Source organism: Monodelphis domestica, chromosome 1 (genome assembly GCF_027887165.1).
Source record: "Monodelphis domestica isolate mMonDom1 chromosome 1, mMonDom1.pri, whole genome shotgun sequence".
Taxonomy (NCBI): Eukaryota; Metazoa; Chordata; class Mammalia; order Didelphimorphia; family Didelphidae; genus Monodelphis; species Monodelphis domestica.
Window position 1 is genome coordinate 326,259,028 of NC_077227.1, and position 20,447 is coordinate 326,279,474.

The following is a 20,447-nucleotide window of genomic DNA, read 5'->3' on the forward strand; positions in this document are numbered from 1 at the left end:
TACTGCAACTTGTTCAGCCATTCCAATTGATAAACATCCCCTCAATTCCAATTCTTTGCCACCACAAATAGCTGTATGAATATTTTTAACAAATAGGACTTTTCCCCTTTCTTGCTCTCTTTTTAAAATCTCTTTGCCTTTCTACTGTTATTACAAAACAGATGGAGGAAGAAAGGATGACAACAAAGGAGGTGAGATCTCTAGGGTGGAACTTAATTGCTTCATAAATTTATAGTTCTGGGTGGTTTTCTATGTTTGACTTTGTTTTCACTGTGTTGCATATTTCCTTGGGGAAGTCTTGTCCTATGAGCTGCCTCAAACCTTAGGCAGAGATGATAAGGAAAGATTTAGCAATAAGGACACTGTCCAGGACAAGACTTTCAGAACACTTCACATGGGATTGAATTCAAGGTTATGAAACCCAGGCAATCAGAGATAACAAAACCCTAATATTAGGCTTAGATTTTTTGCTTCAAATGGCTTCCTGAACCATTCACTGATGTACCAACTTCTCTTTCGATAAACAAAAAGTTCTCTCCATTGAAGACTATTACTGAGGTGTTAAAAAAGTGAAACGGAAGGAATAATGAACTGGAGAAATTCCATGTGAACTGGAAAGACCTCCAGTAGTTGATGCAAAGTGAAAGGAGCAGAACCAGGAGAACATTATACACAGAGACTGATACATTATGGCACAATCAAATGTAATGGACTTCTCTATTAGTAGCAATGCAATGATCCAGAACAATTGAGAGGGATTTATGAAAAAGAACACTATCCACATCCAAAGGAAGAACTGTGGGAGCCGAAACACAGAAGAAAAACAACTGCTTGATCACATGGGTCAATAGGGATATGTTTGGGGAATGTAGACTCTAAATGATCACCCTAATACAAACATCAACAATATGGAAATAGGTTTTGATCAAAGACACATGTAAAAACCAGTGGAATTGTGCGTTGGCTACAGGAAGGGATGGAGGGAGGGAAGAGAAAGAACATGACTCTTGTAACCAAGGAAAAATATTCTAAATTGACTAATTAAATAAAATTTTCCAAAAGAAAAGTGAAAGGTTTTCACTTTTTTTAAAGGCATGTTTTCCTAGTAGGAAAATTTTCAACAAAAGACTTTAACACAGTTCTTTTTTTTTTTTTAAACACTTACCTTCCTGCTAAGAATCAATACTGTGTATTGGTTCTATTAGGTTAATTGGATTTATTAGAGAATTAATTGATTAAGAAATAATAAGAAGAAATAAGAAACTCTCCAGCTCAGAGAAAGTATGGAAGAAGTTAAGACCAAGTTGGAATTTTCATGGAGGTTAAGAGAATTTCCAATGATCCTTTGGTGGGGATGTTGGAAGTTAACTGCTCTCTTGGGTTTGACCTCTCAAGAAAAAGGAGGTGAAGGATTTTCCTCTGTGTGTTTGTGGAGGATTTCCAGTGATAGTTCATTTGAAAACAACTCCATCCAAAAGCCTGTCTATAACCAGCAACCACCAGCAAATAAATTACAATATAATTCAATATCTAGGGTTAATACATCCCCAAAATTACAGTTCCAAGGCAGAAGAGTGGTAAGGGCTAGGCAATGGAGGTTACGTGACTTGGCCAGAGTCACACAGCTAGGAAGTATCTGAGGCCAAATTTGAAACTAGGACTACCCCATCTTCAGGCCTGGCTTTCAATCCAGTAATCCCAGCTGCCCCCAATGCCCAGTTCTTAATATGAAAATAACAACTATGATATTGAAAACATTCACCAACAATGACATTTTAAAAAGCTTGTAAAAAGTTTTAAAAAATCATAGAAGGAACTGAAAGTAGCACTAAAAGTATTTATGGAGAAAATAATTAAAAGGATGATCATTATCAAAATAGTCCAGAAATCAATAAAAGTAATTATCAAAAGATTTATTGCAATTTAAAAAAAGCAACAATGCAGACCAAAGCAAGGGAAAAGGTCAGAAAATGATTAAATTCATAACCATTTTATTTGCAATAACAAAAACTTGGAATACAATCTCTAAATCTAATGATATGGGAGGGAAAAAATGTTAATCTGAAACTGTAATTTCACTCAGGTGAGGGAACCCTCAGCTGAAGTTCTGGTTCAATGTGGAAATGTCTTCCATCAATGCCAATGGTAACTAATAATTTTAGATCAATACTTCACCATGATTATATAATGTGTCAGAAGCATGATAAGAACCTAAATTTCCCTAATTCCATTCTAAATAAATTATGACATAGTAACATAACTGAATAGTATAGTAAAATCAAAATATTAAAATGAAGTATATAGAAAGATAGTGAAAGAAAGTTCTACGGTGATCATCAAAAAACAAACTTACATAAATATGTATATATGTATGTATATATACACACTATACATGTATATGCATACATACATTTTTAAAAGTCTTTGGTAATGGAAAAACAAGGGACAGGGAGCAAACACATTTCTTTGGTTAATATATTCATTTATGGTTTGTTAAAATATGGCACAACATTTAATCTATTATTACTTATTTTTCATATCTCCTTGATTATTTTTCACTGATGATTATTAATTTAACTTGAGGAAACACTGCTGGGCAAAGAAAGGGTAGGATATTGTACCACTCCCTGTTCTGTATCCACAGAGGTCGTCTGGACAGGGTTCAGTCCTCTCTAAGAGAATCTGGCTTTTAATGGGGGGGGGGGGGGTAGGCTTCCTCTTCACACGCTCTACAACTCATTAAAAATGCTACAAAGATGATTTCACTTTTAGCTTGGGCCATGACTTACATCCAGGTTTTCTCCAAAAAATAGGTATAACATGGATATTTCATGTCCAACATGAATCAGATATGGGACAAATAATTACTCTTCCACATAAAAGAAACACTAAACTTAAAAGTCACCCTTCGTATTAGCAGAATGACTGAAAATAATTTTCATTACTTTAATTTAGGCTGCTACTTAAATCCCATCAGACTATAAAAGAGTTGACAGGATTGCTAATTTGACATTTTACATTTCACCTCAGTTCTGTAAAAGGGGATTCTTAGTCCCTTTCTCTAATTTAACTGGGGATCTGGAGGTCCTTTTACCATAGATATGTGTAAAAAAAAAAAAAGACATACCAGCCCATAGTGAAAGGAAGTAGAAACCAGAGAGACAGGAAGAGAGTTAAGAAGGGGATATAAAAGGCCAATGTAAGCCCTGAGAAGGGCTTTTTGACCTTTTTTGGGTTGGGGGTTGGTTGGTGGTGGTGTGGTTTGGTGATGTAAAGATTAAAATTAATATCCAATAATTAAGTATTCTATTTTAAAAGTTTTATTAATAATAACTAAAATAAAACTTGGACCTAACTCAGCTCAGGTGGTGAGAGAAGAGAGGGAGGAGTTACAGCGGACTGATAACCAATCACACAAATGCGAGGACACAGGAAAAGGATTCTAGGTAATACAGAAAGGAATTTGGGGTAATGTCGTTTTTAGAGGTTCAAGAATTTCCAACTATATGTTGATTAGTTGTTGGTTGTTGATTGTTAGTTGGTGGTTGCGAGATAGATAGATAGATAGATAGATAGATAGATAGATAGATAGATAGATAGATAGATAGATAGATATTGATTCTGCCTGGTAAGCTGAGCTGAAGGGTGATTGGCTAGACTTTCTCTAACAGTAGTTTTAAGTAGTTATAGGGTAGCTAGTTAAGTATTAGGCAATTTCTTTCTCTATCTCTTTCCTATATTCCTCTCTTTTACTACATTCATTTTACTATATTCTTTTACTATCTCTATTTTAATAAAACTAAATTGTTAATTGTTAAAAGCAGCTGGAAGTTTTCTTTTCTCTGACTTAAAGGGATAATATTAATTTACAATTCTACTATATTCTTGTTAAAACTTAAGCTATTAAAAGTTGCTCTCTTATTTTGTCAAAACCCCTTTTTTAACACTTAACAGTTCCTTACTGTCCAACTAAGTCTTGGTGTATGTCTGTTGGAAAATGGCCACTCATGTTTGGGGTCTCAGTAGCCATCTTCTCTGATACAGAAGCTTCCCAGGCTACTAATCAACTCCAAAACAATGAGATATGAGGTCTTCAGACTTCTCTAACTCACAATTTGTTGTTGAATGAGTCATATCCAACTCTTCAAGACCCCATTTGGAGTTTTCTTGGCAAAGATATTAAGAGTGGTTTGCCATTTTCTTCTCTGGCTACAGATGAGGAAACTGAAACAAACAGGGTTAAATGACTTGGCCACAGATAGATAGTAAGTATCTAAGGCCAAATTTGAACTCAAGAAGATGAGTCTTTCTGACTCCAGGTCTGGCACCCTATCCATTGTACCACCTAGCTTCAAATCTATCTTCAGACACTCACTGGCTACATAACTCTAGAAAAGTCACTTCACCTCTGCTTGCCTCAGTTCCTTCAACTGTAAAATGGGGATAATGATAGTATCCACCTTCCAGAATGGTTGTGAAAGTCAAATGAGCTATTTGTAAAAGTGCTCAAAATGTTACCTCCAAATCTAGACAAATCTAACCCACCCTAAAAATAATTTTCAGCCCACTATCCAGGAAATTGAAACATAAAGCCAGATAGGCAGACAGAGACCAGGTATATGCTCACCTAAGTTAAGTTCATCGGTAGAGTAGCAATGAGACAGGAAAATAGTTATCCATCTCCCCAACTTTTTTATAATGGATCAAGAGTGAGAGAGAGAGAGACAGAGACAGAGACAGGCAGAGAGAGAGAGACAGAGAGAGAGAGACAGAGAGAGAGAGCACTGCCACATGGGAGAATCAAAACTTTCAACTTGCATAATCTTAAGGGGCTGGGGGGGGGGGGGCAACTTAAGGCTTGTCATGCCACTAAAATGGTCAAGTCCTCCTAACCACTACATGACAAGAAAGAGGTCCCAAAGATCCCATCTGGTCAACTAGAACTAGGAAAGACACTTCCAAGTATGTTTCATGGCAGGAACCCTAATGCATTAAGTTCATACTAAAATACATTTTAAACAAACACAGAAATTCACAAAGCACAATGGTCTAGGGGTCATTAAACAGAGAGACTCATCAGACATTGAGGAAAGTCTCACAGTGTTACTAAGGAAGATAAGGATCAAAGATCAAGCACTTATTAAGTGCTACTTTGTGCCAAGCCCTGGGCTTGGGGGAGATGGATATGAAGATGAAACAGTCCCTGCCCACAAGGAGCTCACATTCTATAAGCAGAATGAAAGCTAATGCACCCTAGGGTAGTTCAGAAGGCATCAGCTGATTAAGCAACAAGAATGGAGTCTTTTCTCAAGGTATGTCATCTCAAAATCTATCTCTTAGGGAATCAACATGGGTTAGGAGTTAAGATATTTCTAAACACAGCAGTTAGTCTCAGTCGAAGTCAGGGTACAAGCTTTGCCAAGGAATAGTAGTTTTGAGTCATTCTTATGAGCAAATACCACCCACATCCATTTAGCACTCTCCACTCTCTGCTGACAATAAAGTTCAGATCATTTCAGGCCAGACAATAATAATAACTGATTTTTACATAGTATTTTAAGATCTGGATAGCACTTTACTTTTTTTACATTAGCTTTTTCTTACAATAACCCTATAAGGTAGAAGAAACTGTCTCCCTTTTTTTCAAATAAAGCAACCAGTTCTCAGAGAAATTAAAGTTTACTTACAATTACAAAACTAATAAGAGTCAGAGAAAGTAGAGTAGGACTTTATTTTGGAATTGATAGTTAAAAGAAAGAAGGGAGGGCAGGTAGGTGACCCAGTAGATGAAGAGACAGGTCTAGAGACAGGAGGTCCTGGATTCAAATATGACCTCAGACACTTCCTAGGTGACTGGGCAAGTTGCTTAACTCTAATTGCCTAGTCCAAACCACTCTTCTGCTTTGGAATTGATATGTAATATTGATTCCAGGAAGGAAGGAAGGAAAAGGCACCTACAGTTTTTCTTTCAGATCTATCCAAAGGATTCAGATGTGAATTTTTTTTATACTTTCTTACTATATTTAAAAGAGTGGAGGGAATGTTAGTTGACTTCCATGAAATAATCAAAAAAAGGTTAAACTGAAAGCAAACATTGTAATTATAATGACCAATCTTGGCTCCAGAAAAGAAATAAAGCAATTCATCTTTTTTTCTTTTCTCAAAGAAGTGGGGGACCAGGGATATAAAATGTTGCACACAATATTAGACAATGGTTACTTTTGTTTTTTATTTATTAATAATTTAATTAAATTAATATTTATTTTATTTATTTAAAATATATTACATCATATACTATAGTATACTAGAAACTAGGGAAGTTTCACTGGATGGGAAATATAAAAGGGTGGCAATAACAATGAAAGGAACTAATTTTTTTTTTAAGCAAAATAAGAAAATGTTAAACTGAGATCAGTATCCTGGTTCAGAAAACAGCAATGGACTTGAAATGGGCAAATCTGGCTTCCAATCTCAGCCCTATTGCTTTCTCTATGACCCTGGTCAGTAATTTGATCTTCCTTTCCCAAGTTGTGAAATGGGGATTATAACACTTGTACTTCCTAACTCACAGAATTGTTATAGGAAAAGTCCTTTATAAATCTTCAAGTGCTCCATAAATGTGAATTACAATTATTTTTATCACTTGTTAAATAGTAACAAGTTATATCTTCCCTCAAGTGGATGATCTTAACAGGAAATTTTACTCAGCTTCCTCCTTCACAATGTCAGACAAATAGGATGTTCCCTTTCTGTTCTTCCATAAAACACAGTTACTAAAGTGAGAAAGAATTTAAGTTCCCTCAATGTTCTAGGGAAAAGTGCCAAAGTATGCAGGTGGGACTCACTTCACACCATGACCCAATCAAACTTCTTTCCCTTAAAAGATAGCCCACAGAAAGAAGACCATAAAACAAAAATCTTGAGATGTCCTGGGGTTGTGTTTCAACTATGTTCCCCTCTGAATTGCTGCGTACATCTTGTTTTTGACAAGGAGCTATATCATAATAGAAAGCATTTATATAGCACTTTTCATATATCATTTTGTTTGATCCTCAAAGCAACCCTATGAAGTAGGTTTTATACCTACCTTATACAGATGAGGAAAGTAAGGATGAGAGTGTTCAGCTGGCTTGGCAGGGTCATGCAGTTAGTGAAAGTCTGGATCAGTATTTAAATTCAGATTTTCTTGACTCTCCAAGGCCAATGCTCTATTCACTGCTATTCCTAGCTTATCCCTACCTATAAAAGACCCTGCATCCTACTTTGTTGCTTCTCACTGAAAGGCAGCAACCAGCATGAAGCTCAGCATAGAGTAATAATGTAATAAATATTTGTGAGATTAAATGGAATTGACACAAATTGAGCTACCCCTTCCAAAGAGAACTAAATAGGACCATTTTTTCTGTATTCCACATCATCCCTCAAGCCCATTGACCATCCTTTCAGTTGGTTGACCAGATAATGTTTTCTTCCTGCTGTGGACCAGACATTAGGTCACACTTCAAATATGTTCTTCCTGATTAAAAGCTTTTCTGTGGATTAGCTTGCTACTGAGATTTATGGAGGGAAACTTCACAAAAAGAAGCAAAATATAGAGCATTAAGGTAGAATGGAAGACTCTAATACAGATTCCTCTTGCCCTTCTACATGTATCTTTGGAAGGATTTCTCTAATGAACCTTTTCTGATTCAATTCAACTTCTTAAGTACTTTGAGAATATGTGTGTTTCTCAATGCTTCACACCCATTTTGGTCTAGATCAGTGATGGAAAACCTATAACATGTATGCCAAAGATGACATGCAGAGCACTCACTGTGAGCATATGCACCAGGAGTTCTTTAGGCAGAGCTATTCCCTTCCCCCTCTCTACTGTGCCTGACAACATTTTTTCATATCACCTGCCCCTCCACCCAACAGTACAGGGAATGCTTTCTCCCTTCCCTGTGTGGGGTAAGGGGGGTGAGGCCCTTGGCACTGGGGGGGGGGGCAAGACATGGCATGCTGTGTCTAAAAAGTTTGTCATCACTGGTCTAAATGATCTCAAGGTCCCTTGTAACTCAAAATCTTAAGTTCTTTTAAAACTATCTAGGATTTGTTCCATGCACCACTTAATATAATCAGTTTTCTCTAACAGAAAAAAATCAGTGTGACTAACTACCAATTCAACCTTCCACAAGACCTATCAGCATGTCTTAGAAACTATGGCAAACCTTCAGCCAATCAAGGACAGCCATCTCAGACCTGGGTGAGGTTTAGCTTCTGCCTGAAATACTCAAAGAAGTACTGGCATCCTTGTCAGCCTTCATAGGTACAAAAGGAACATGACATACCTATACAAAGATATTATGACAAGAGAACAAAAAGGAGCTCCATAAATAAATATTTGACTCCTGATCAAGTAAAACAAAATAATATAACCCAAATATCACTGAAACATAACCCATTGTTGTTGATGTTCAGTTGTATCTGATATTTTCTGACTCCTTTGAAGGTATGGGGGTTGGCAAAAATACTGGAGTGGTTTGCCATTTCCTTCTCCAGCTCATTTTACAGATGAAGAAACTGAGGCAAACAGGGTTAAGTGACTTGCCTAGTCACTTAGCTGGTAAGTATCTGAAGATGGATTTGAGCTCAGGTTTTCCTGACTACAGACCCAGCTCTCTATCCATTGCATCACCCAGCTGTCCCTGTTTAGATAAGTCAATGAGCAAATAGTCACTCTTCCTTTATGGGTGAGGGACAAAGAGGAAATAAATAAGAAGGTAACAAAACTTCAGCGAAAAGGACATTTGTATGCAGGCCCTACGCTTTGGAACAAACTGATATCTAAATCTACCCTGCTTCACCCCATTCATTATAGGTATCTATTATGGGCAGGGAATACAAAGATGGAAAAAGTCCTGAGGCAGCATGGACAGTTCTTTGGACTCAAAGAATTTGGGTTCAAGTCCTGCTTTTGTCACTTAGTACTTGACAGAGGCAAGTCACTCCTTTGGGCCTCATTTTTTTCACCTGTGAAATGAGAGGTCTGATGTCTAAGTCCAAGATCCTGTGATCCAGTCCCTGCCTTTATAGAATTCATAGTCAGGTAGGGAGGCTAAGTAAAAAACACAGACAATTCTAAACACTAGAAAGTATAGAAATAGAAGGGCCTTTCCTAAAAATAATAAACAGCATATATCTGAAACCATCAGCAAACATCATCTGCAATGGAGATAAACTAGAAGCCTTCCCAATAAGATCAGGAGTGAAACAAGGATGCCCATTATCACCTCTATTATTTAACATTGTACTAGAAACACTAGCAGTAGCAATTAGAGAAGAAAAAGAAATTGAAGGTATTAAAATTAGCAATGAGGAGACCAAGTTATCACTCTTTGCAGATGATATGATGGTATACTTAAAGAATCCTAGAGAATCAAACAAAAAGCTAGTCAAAATAATCAACAACTTTAGTAAAGTTGCAGAATACAAAAATAAACCCGCATAAGTCATCAGCATTTCTATATATCTTCAATCCATCTCAGCAGCAAGAATTAGAAAGAGAAATTCCATTTAAAATCACCCTAGACAATATAAAATACTTAGGAATCGATATGCTGAGACAAACACAGGAACTATATGAACACAACTACAAAACACTCTCCACACAATTAAAACTAGATTTAAACAATTGGAAAAACACTGATTGCTCATGGGTGGGATGAGCTAAAATAATAAAAATGACAATCCTACCCAAATTAATTTGCTTATTTAGTGCCATACCCATTGAACTACCAAAAAACTTCTTTACAGAATTAGAAAAAACATAACAAAGTTCATTTGGAAGAACAAAAGATCAAGGACATCCAGGGAAATCATGAAAAAAATTGCAAAGGAAGGAGGACTTGCAGTCCCAAATCTCAAACTATACTATAAAGCAGTGGTTATCAAAACAATTTGGTACTGGCTGAGACAGAAAGGAGGATCAGTGGAATAGACTTGGGGTAAATGACTTCAGCAGGACAGTCTATGATAAACCCAAAGATCCCAGTTTTGGGGACCAAAACCCACTTTTTGATAAAAACTACTGGGAAAATTGGAAGACAGTATGGGAGAGATTAGGTTTGGATCAACATCTCATACCCTACACCAAGATAAACTCAGAATGGGTGAATGATCTGAATATAAAGAAGGAAACTATAAGCAAATTAGGCGAACACAGAATAGTATACTTGTCAGATCTTTGGGAAAGGAAAGACTTTAAAACCAAGCAAGAGCTAGAAAAAAATCACAAAATGTAAAATCAATAATTTTGATTACATTAAATTAGAAAGGTTTTGTACAAACAAAACTATTGCATCCAAAATTAGAAGGGAAGCAACAAATTGGGAAACAATCTTCATTACAAAAGCATCTGACAGGGGGCAGCTGGGTAGCTCAATGGATTGAGAGCCAGGCCTAGAGACGGGAGGTCTTAGGTTCAAATCTGACCTCAGACACTTCCCAGCTGTGTGACCCTGGGCAAGTCACTTGACCCCCATTGCCTAGCCCTTACCAGTCTTCTGCCTTGGAGCCAATACACAGTATTGACTACAAATGGAAGGTAAGGGTTAAAAAAAAAAAGCATCTGACAAAGTCTAATTACTCAAATTTATAAAGAGCTAAACCAGTTGTACAAAAAACCAAGCCATTCTCCAATTGAAAAATGGATAAGGGACATGAATAGGCAATTTTCAGTTAAAGAAATAAAAACTATTAATAAGCACATGAAAAAATGCTCTAAATCTCTTATAATCAGAAAAATGCAAATCAAAGCAACTTGGAGGTATCACTTCACACCTTAGATTGGCTAACATAACAGCAAAGGAAAGTAATGAATGCTGGAGGGGATGTGGCAAAGTTGGGACATTAATTCATTGCTGGTGGGGTTGTGAATTGATCCAACCATTCTGGAGGGCAATTTGGAACTATGCCTAAAGGGCAATAAAAGACTGTCTGCCCTTTGATCCAGCCATAGCACTGCTGGGTTTGTACCCCAAAGAGATAATAAGGAAATTGCCCTTCAATTGGGGAATGGCTGAATAAATTGTGGTATATGTTGGTGATGGAATACTGTTGTGCTCAAAGGAATAATATAGTGGAGGAATTCCATGGGGACTGGAACAACCTCCTGGAATTGATGGTGAGAGGAGCAGAACCAGGAAAACATTGTACACAGAGACTGATACACTGTGGTACAATCGAATGTAATGGACTTCTCTATTAGTGGCAATGCAGTGATCCTGAACAACTTGGAGGAACCTATGAGAAAAACCACTATCCACATCCAGAGGAAACACTGTGGGAGTAAAAACACCAAAGAAAAACAACTGCTTTAATACATGGGTTGAAGGCATATTGTTGGGGATGTAGACTCTAAATGAACATCCTAGTGTAAACAACAATATGGAAATGGGTTCTGATCAAGGCCACAAGTAATACCCAATGAAATTGCATGTTGGCTGTGGGACGAGTGGGTGGAGGGGAAGGAGGGAAATAATGTGATTATTGTAACCAAGGAATAATGTTCTAAATTGACTGAATAAACTTATTCAAATGGAAAAAAAATAAAAATAAAAGTAAAAAAACACACACAGACAATTCTAACACTTGAAAGAGTAGAAAACCCACACAACATCATCAATAGATCAAATGAAATATTTGTAAAACAGCACTTGGCACAGTGCCTGGCATATAGTAGGCACTATATAAATACATATTGCTTTCCCTCTCCTTCAATAGAACTTTATTGAGTGGCACAGACTGAGAGACAGAATAATAGATTTTAATAATAGCTAACATTTATTCTTTTTTTTTTTTAAACCCTTACCTTCTGTCTTGGAGTCAATACTGTGTATTGGCTCCAAGGCAGAAGACTGGTAAGGGCTAGGCAATGGGGGTCAAGTGACTTGCCCAGGGTCACACAGCTAGGAAGTGGCTGAGGCCGGATTTGAACCTAGGACCTCCCATCTCTAGGCCTGGTTCTCAATCCACTGAGCTACCCAGCTGCCCCCCTAACATTTATTCTTATGTGATTTTAACGGTAATGAAAAATCTTAGCACTATGAAGAGTAAAAATTTCAAGAGACAGGATCCAGTTAAGAAAAATTAATTTATTGACCAGACTAACAATCGACAATAAATTAATTGGTTAGTGATTGCTCTTGGTGGATCAAAGACAAATTCATTTAGCATCTTAAGCCATTCAATACAATTTTGGAAGCCCATTATTCAGCCTTCCCCTAGAGAGTCAAGGACATCTATAATTAGTGGATACTTAATGATGAGGTAGATTAATATTTTCCAGGCTCTCCCTGACTCCCTCATGAAGATGGGGAAAATCATATGCCTAATCATAGGATTCCAATATCCTTGCTAATCTAGATAAAGAAATCATGTTATGCCTGCTTAAGACTGACTTTCCCAAGGCAGCTGGGTAGTACAGTGAATAAAGTATCAGACCTGGAGACAGGACCTCCTGTCTCCAAACCACAAGCTCTGTGACCTTAGGCAAGTCACTTAACCCTAACTGTCTAGCCCTTTCTAATCTTTTATCTTGGAACCAATACACAGTATTGATTCTAAGACAGAAGGTAAAAGTTTAAAAACAAAATTTTTAATTGACTTTCCCTGTTCATTCCAATGAAGGACTCAAGCACACTGCCATGCTGTCCCCCAGACATACTTGGTCTAAACTGGTTTTTATTTACTAAACAAGATGAAACTTATATTCCAATCTTAATTACTCCAATTGTAGAATCCACTCTGAGACAGGGAATGTGAGGCATTCCTAGGATTGTCAGGACAAAGGAATGAAGAAAAAGACTTGAAAAATACATTACTGAACCCTATTTGAAATCAAACAATACAGTCAGGGCATTATTTAGAAATAAAAATAATACATTAAGAATAAATCTTCTCAGAACTCAGGGAATTAGCTTGTTCTATACTTGTTAATGGAGAATACTTGCCCCTCACCTCTACTACCATGCAAAACCTTCTACAGATGTCCACTAATGGAGAAATCATACTATTTATTCCTAATATATAACACCTGCAATTGTGCCTGATTTCTAAGATGGAAAACAGGGGATATGAAAAACAAGAGATGTCAATTTTTAAAAAATCCTTTTTTTAAGGCATCACTAGGACTTTTTTAAAATAACACTGAACTAGGAGGCTAGTATGATGGAACCCATCCCCCTATGATCTGTGTGTTCCAATGTTCTGAGCTCTCCTTATTTTACAGATCCAATTTTTGTCTTTGCCCAAATTTCTTCATTAACTAGACTCAGGCTTTAGACTCAGCTCTACCATTGACCAGCTGTACTATTTTAGATATAAACCTCCCTTGGCCTCAATTTCCCCATCTACAAAATGTAGGAGTTTCACTAAATTTTCTTTAAGGTCCTTTCCAACTCTAAGATTATAAATTCTAAAATTCTCTCAAAAGGGCTGTAATAACCATTTGTAGGAACATCTGGCTTCCAGGAAGCTCTGCCTTCCTCCTCTAGTTCCAAAACAGTCCTTGGGGTCCAGGTCCAACCCAGGTTGACCTATGAATCACATTTCCAAAGACTCTACAGGCTTTGGAGGAACAGTCTAGGTTGGTTTTGCAACTACTTCTTCCTGTCATCCTGCCCTACCCCCCCCCAACCCTAAACCACAAACTCCATCATTCTGAACTATGAAATCCTTCTATCTAATCATAATCTCCCATTCTTCTATTTCTCCCTCTGACTCACTTTTCCTAAAGTTATTCATCTTCACCATGGCCTCTAGTCTCTCTATTCTTCTCTGTATCCCCAGACTGTCACCTCTACTCATGTCTCACTTCCCTCTAATTTTGACCCTACAGTTGACCAGAACAACTATATACAATACCCACCAACCCTAATTTTGTTGTCCTACTACTATTCATTCCCTGTTGATACTTTTTTTAAAAATACATTTTATTTTCTTCCAGTTCAATGTCAATATAATTTCTGAAAACTCATTTTCTGACATTTTGCAATCCATGTTCTTTCTCTCCCTTCCACCCCTCCTCTTCCCCAAGAAGGCAGTTAATATGATATGTTATATATACATTATAATATAATACATATATCCATTTTCATCATGTTGTGAAAGAAGACACATTGCTTACACTAGACAAAAATTCATGGAGGAAATAATTTCCTGCCAAGTCTTTATCCGGAATTATACCCTCCACCATCTATATTCTTCATTGGCTTTCACAATACTAAAGAGTACTGGAGTTCATACATAGTACTGGGCCAGTTGGGATCATTACAAATTTAGGTTATTTAATCTCAAATGAAAAGGCCAACTGGCTCAGTACAAAGTTTTGGTGTCAGGTAGGCCTCTGTTCAGTTCTCCCTCTGATTTGTTACCATGGACAAGCTATTTAATATCTCAGTGCCCCTATAGCAAACCTCAAAGTCTATAAGTGACAGTGGAGTTGATAATATGTATCAGTGGAAGGAGTTTCTGCACTGGGAGTTCCCTGTACTACACCAACAAAATCACAGGTTCAGATTTTTGAAAATCTCAACTGGACCTTCATTGCTGCACAAAGTGGAAAACTCTCTCTTTCCTTTCCTCCCCTTTCCCCTCCCTCTTCCTCTCCCTTTCTCTCCCTCTCCCTTTCTCTCTCTTTCTCTTTCTCTCTCCCTCTCTCCCTCTCTGCCTCTCTCCTACTCTTTCAATTCAACATTTATAAGCACCTACTATATGCAAGGCACTCAGTAATTGTTCCAAAACTTCTTAAGCACCCAACTTCCTCCTCCTTATTCTTAACAGATGCCCTCTTTCTTTAAAGAGAAAATAAATGCTATCACCATGATGCCCATTTACTACAGAATTCTAAACCTCACAGCCTCTCTATGTCCTTAACTGCCTTTTTTTCTTTTATTCCAGTCTCTGAGGCTTTCTTCTAAGGTCTGACCTCTACTGCCATCTCATCTTCTCCCACCTCCTCCAGGAACTTGATCCATCAATCCATTTCCTCCTTCATTTTTAAGTTCTCCCCATCTCTTGGTTTTTCTCTTTTGCCAATAAACATGCTTTAAAAAGCTGCAATTAACTTTGTCATATACTCAAGTTATCATGTGGTGCTCCTTCACACCAAACCCTTAGAAAGAATCATCTACACTGACTGCCTCCATCAACTTCCTAATCATTCCTCAATCTCTTGCAATATAACTTTGGAGTTCACTACCCAACTGAAACTGCTCTCTCCAAGGTTACCAGTGACCTCTTAACTATTTAATCACATAGCTCTTTAACAGTTCCCATGTTTCTTAACCTCTCTAGAACTATATAAAAACTGTTGCCTAAATCCCTCCTCTTAACAATCTCTTCTCCCTTTCCTTCTTATACTACTTTGTCTTTGCTCTTATCTGTCTGACTTTAATTTCTCAGGCTTCTTGGTTACAGCCACCAGTCAATCAACCAATAAACATTTATTAAGTGCCAGGCACTGAACTAAGCCTTGGGGACATACAGAGGCAAAAGATAGCCCTTGCTCTTAAGGGGCTTAAAATTTAATGGAGGAGAAAACATATAAACAAATATATTTAAAACAAACTATGTATAGAATAAATAGGAAATAATTAACAAAGGTAAGGCACCATAATTAAGAGGGATTGGGGAAGGCTTCCATACATCCATTTTGTGTCATCTTAGCATGGAAGTTCTCCAGGTCTCTGTCTTTGGTCTTCTTCTCTCTTCTTTCCCCCCTCTCCTTTTCTCTCTTGTGAAGAACTTATCAGTTTCCATAGATTCAAATACAACCTCTATATTGAAAATGAAAAAAAAATCCATATACCCAGCTCTAATCTCTATCTTGGATGCTAATGATGTACAGTCATTTATCTCCTCCTGGATGTCCCATGGGCTTCTCAAACTATAATTCCTTATCTTTCCTCCCAAACCCATCCCTCCTCCAAATTTCCCTATTTCTTTCATCTTTATTGTCACTGAGGCTCACAAACTTGAGTCAATTTCATCTCTCCTTTCTCTTTCAACCTCCATATCTAATCACTTGTGATATGTTTTCAATTCTACCTCCATAATATCTCTCACATCTGTCTCCCTTTTTCTACATACATTCTCACTATTCCAGTATCATCCAGTTCTGACCTCCAAACCATCCTTCACACCATTGACAAAATAATATTCCCAATGAATTGTATTCACCAATCAATAAAGATTTATTAAGCACCATGACACAGATATATAATACAAATTTATTAGGCCATTGATACAGATTAGATATGCTGAGGACATCATTCCCATCTTCTCAAAAAATAAAACAAAACAAAACACCTTCAATAGCAGTCCATTTTCCTGTAAGATAAAACAAACTCTTTGGCCTGGCTTTTAAGACTCTTCACAATTTGGTTGCCACCCACTTTTCTGGCCTTATTTCAAACTATCCCTTTCATGAATTCTGTCTTCCAGAAGAAATTAACTGCTAACTGTTCTCTCTGAACTCCATCTCCAGCCTCTGCTTTTTTACATAAACTACTTCCCCCATTCCTGGATTATGTTTCCCACTTCTATTATTTTTTAAAAGCCTGTCTTTCAACTTGGAAAGATGCCACCTCTTCTATGAAGCCTTCACTGATGCCCTTCCTACTCAGTGTTCTCTTTCCTCAGTTTTCCTTGTATTATCTTTATTTTAATACATATAGTATCCCTTGAAAGAATGTATGTTCTATGATGGCAGGAACTGGTTCAGTTGTGCTTTGTATTCCTAATATCTAGCACAAAACCCTGTATACAGTAGGTGCTTAATAAAGAAAAGTTTATTGAATTGAACTGAACCTTCCAGAGCTTCAAACATGAACCCAAAGGAGAACTGACCCTCTCCTCCACCTTAGAGTCACTGAAATCAGAATCTTTGAAACTAATAAGGAAAAAAATAACCTCTTAGAATCAAAGAAAGTAGAATTGTCTGAACAAGAAAAATCTTTAAAGACCACCTTGTTTAACTTCCTCATTCCATAGCCCAGGAAATTAAAATTAAAAAAAAAAAAGTAAGAAACTTGCCTAAAATCACAGCGAGGCAGTGTAACTTAATGGAAAGAGTCCTGAATTTGCTCTGCACCTAGTAGGCACTTACAAGATATCTGCAGAAGCAAAATGTTTTATTGTTGAATTTACACTCAAAATGCGGATGCTAGTCCGGACCCTTTCAACTAAAATTGTACATTTGGGCTGTCCCAAAGCACAGGTTGTACCGTTGGGCCTCTGGGCCTCAGTTTCCCCTGCTTTAAAATGAGAGGTCGGAAATATACTAAGTCAGGGAGCGCCTTTGAGCTCTTTCACAGACCCAGACATTTCGGAATCCCTTAGTCTCCCGACTAACCCTCTCCCTGGTACTTAGTACCTCATTAGCCCCAATCCCCTTAACTACCCTCCCACAGCTGGAGGAGCAGGACCACACCCCGCGACCTCCCTCAATTCAGCCCAGGCCATCAGCCAAGAGGCTGCAAAAGGGAAGGAAAAGTAGGCTCCGAGTGGGCGTCTGGAGCCCATCCCTGAGCCCTGGCGGCTGCCCCTCACCTGGCACAGCAGGTCGCGCACGTAGGCGGCGCAGACCGCGAAGGTGTCGGGCTCCAGGCGACTGGTCACGGCCCAGTAACGGCGGCTCAGAGCAGCGTCCTGCTCCGCATCACAGCAGCCGAAGGCCGTGTACTGCTCGCAGAAGGGCAGCGGGCGTGGCGGCCGGAATGGGGGCTTGAAGTCCAGACACTGAGGGTGTGCGCTCCCAGGGCCGGCCCGCAGCGGGGCCAGGGCGAGCGGCAGCAGCACTAGCCGGGCCAGTGCCGTCCTCCAGCCAGCCAAAGCCATGGGGGCGCTCCCCAGCGTACAGTCCGGCCAGCCTGCCCAACGCAGCTCCAGCTCTTCACTTCTCTCCCGCCTCCACCCCCTTCCTACTTTCCTTCTCTCTGCTCTCTAGGCCCTTGCCTCCCTCTAGTCCCCAATTTGGCAAGCCTCGAGCTCCTCCTGCGCCTTCTCAGCTCCAACTGTGCCCCCCTCCTCCCTTTAGGTCGCTAGCAGCCCCGCCCTGAGGGGAGGGTGAGGGGACCCAGGAGAGTCGGGATGTTTCTCCCACCCATCAAAAGATTCTCCCGCCCTGGCTGAGGGGGAGGAAAAAATGATTAGCTTTCTCCTTAATCGCCACCCCCCCCCCCCCAACCCCTCAGCCCTCAACTACAGTAGAACTTTTCCTTACCAGAACCCGAGGAGGCTGGGAGAATGTTTAAGGTCACTCACTCTAAACTAGATCCCTCCAGCCCAAGATTCTGTCTTTAATGGGCCTCTGGGGAGGCCTTGGGATTCCATCCACACAAGGCAAAGCTTTGGACCCAAAAGTATTTCCCTTGGTGTTCTCTCCCCAAACCACAAAACCTTCATCAGATCCTGGAGGGAATTTTAATGTTCTTGCATAAGTCACTTCTTTCACTGGGCTCAGTTTCCACTAAAATCAAGCAGGCTAGACTAGAGCAAGAATTATTAACCTGGAATCCACAGGCATAGAATTTAGGGAGTCTGAACTTTAATGGGGGGGGGGGTATCTTTATTTTCACCAACTTTCATTGAAATTTAGTCATTCTTTCAATAATTTAAAAACACTGAGGAAGATCCATCTGCTTCAATTAGACTGTCAGTGAAAAGAGACTACTTACGAAAATAAAAATAGTTAAGGACCCTTGGACTAGAGGAAGCACATTCCAGCTCTGATAATTTGTAGCCCATGATATTATTAAGACTTCTTCCAGGTCTGATGTTCCATGTTCCAAGATCTTTCCTACCTCTGGCTGAAGATGTTTCTTAATATTCTATGATTCTCCTTGCCTAAAATCCCTCCCTTCCAGCTCTACCATGCTATGATGTCCTGGCTCCTTGGACCGGGCCTCTTCCCTTAACTCAGCTTAGAGAAAGAGCCTCTTTAGGGACTTAAGACTGAAAGGTGGATAAAAGGAACTGTATGGAAATTTAATTGTAGAAAAGATAGTTCAATTCGGCAAACATTTAAGGACTTAAGTGTACTGGGCACTGTAGACACAGGAAGATGACTGACCAAGAGAGTAATAGACTTCCAAACTTGGATCTGTGACTTCAGATAAATGGCTATTTCGTCCAGTTGTTCAGATCAGGGACCATTCAGACCTTTCATCCTATGCCTCTTTCTCATATCTGCCACATATCAAATCCTCAAAATGAGATGCAACTAAAGTACTGAGGGATGGTAACCTTTCCCCCAAAGTATCCTACTATTTCAGTAGTAGAACAAAGAGCAGCCATAAGTACATGAGGGAAACAAATGTTCACAAATAATTGAAATATAGATTAGAATCTGTTATATGCATAACACAAAAAAGTTGGTAGGCCATATTCTTTCCCTCTGTGGCATCCTACCCTATCAGAATCCACTTTGGAGCATCCTCTTGCTGTTTCTCAACCTTCCTCTGAATCTAGAGGAGAATTAACATTCAACTGTCTGATGGCACTAGGGTGCTAAGGGCGGTCATTTGGATCAAGAAAACTTCTTGTTGTTCATTGTGTCTGGCTCTTCATGATCCTATTTGAGGTTCTCTTGGCAAAGAAGTGCTAATGGTTTGGCATTTCTTTCTCCAGTTCATTTTATACATGAGGGAACTGAGCAAATAGTGTCTGAGGTAAGATTTAAATTCAGGTCTTCAGTGATGCTACGCTTAGTGCCCTCTCCACCTAACTTCTCCTCTTAGGGATACATTAACATATAAGTCATTGAGCAGGTAGTTGGTCTTCCATTTTGGCTGAGGAGCAAAAGTAAAATAAATCAGAGCATGACAAAACTCCAAAAAAAAGGTAATTTATGTTTAGTCCCTACATTCTGTCTGGCACAGACTGATATCAAATAAATAGTAGCTTGTATGTCTTTTTCCTCTCCATAATGAATTCTAGTTTAACTACCAATGTCAAAGTATAAGTACTCAACTATATAAGCAAGAAAAAGAAGAAAAGAAAAACAAAACAAAGCCAAGGAAGTGATTTACAAAGATTATACACATAACAAAATCTTCTCTTATTTAGAATTCATTAAACAAACGGAAAAAAGGTATATGGATTAACTTTAATGAGAAAGTAACAAAAACATCTTTTTTGGTTTCTTTAACCTCCATTGTGCTTGCCTGTATATTTAAATGATCTGGTTACTGTTGTCTGTTTAGTTACATAAGGTCAATGTATATATTGTCCTTTTGCCTCTCTTTACTTTAATCTTCATCATTTGTATATCTTCCTGTATTTCTTTGAATAATTCATATTTGTCACCTCTTATGAACCATAATCATCCATTAAATTCATATGCCATAATTAATTCAGCCATTCTCTCTTCATTGGGAACACAGTTTGCAGTCTTTTGTCGTTAC

General features: G+C 38.4%; 1 protein-coding gene across 1 annotated transcript in view; it reads right to left on the reverse strand.

Moving 5' to 3' along the window:
* HHIPL1 (HHIP like 1) overlaps window positions 1-18,158 on the reverse strand; it is an 88,956-nt gene extending 70,798 nt beyond the window's left edge. The window contains exon 1 of the mRNA XM_056816414.1: window positions 17,593-18,158. Within this exon, the coding sequence (XP_056672392.1) occupies window positions 17,593-17,880 (288 nt within the window). The 5' untranslated portion in view covers window positions 17,881-18,158. The remainder of the gene's footprint in view (window positions 1-17,592) is intronic.
* Window positions 18,159-20,447: the final 2,289 nt, after the last annotated feature.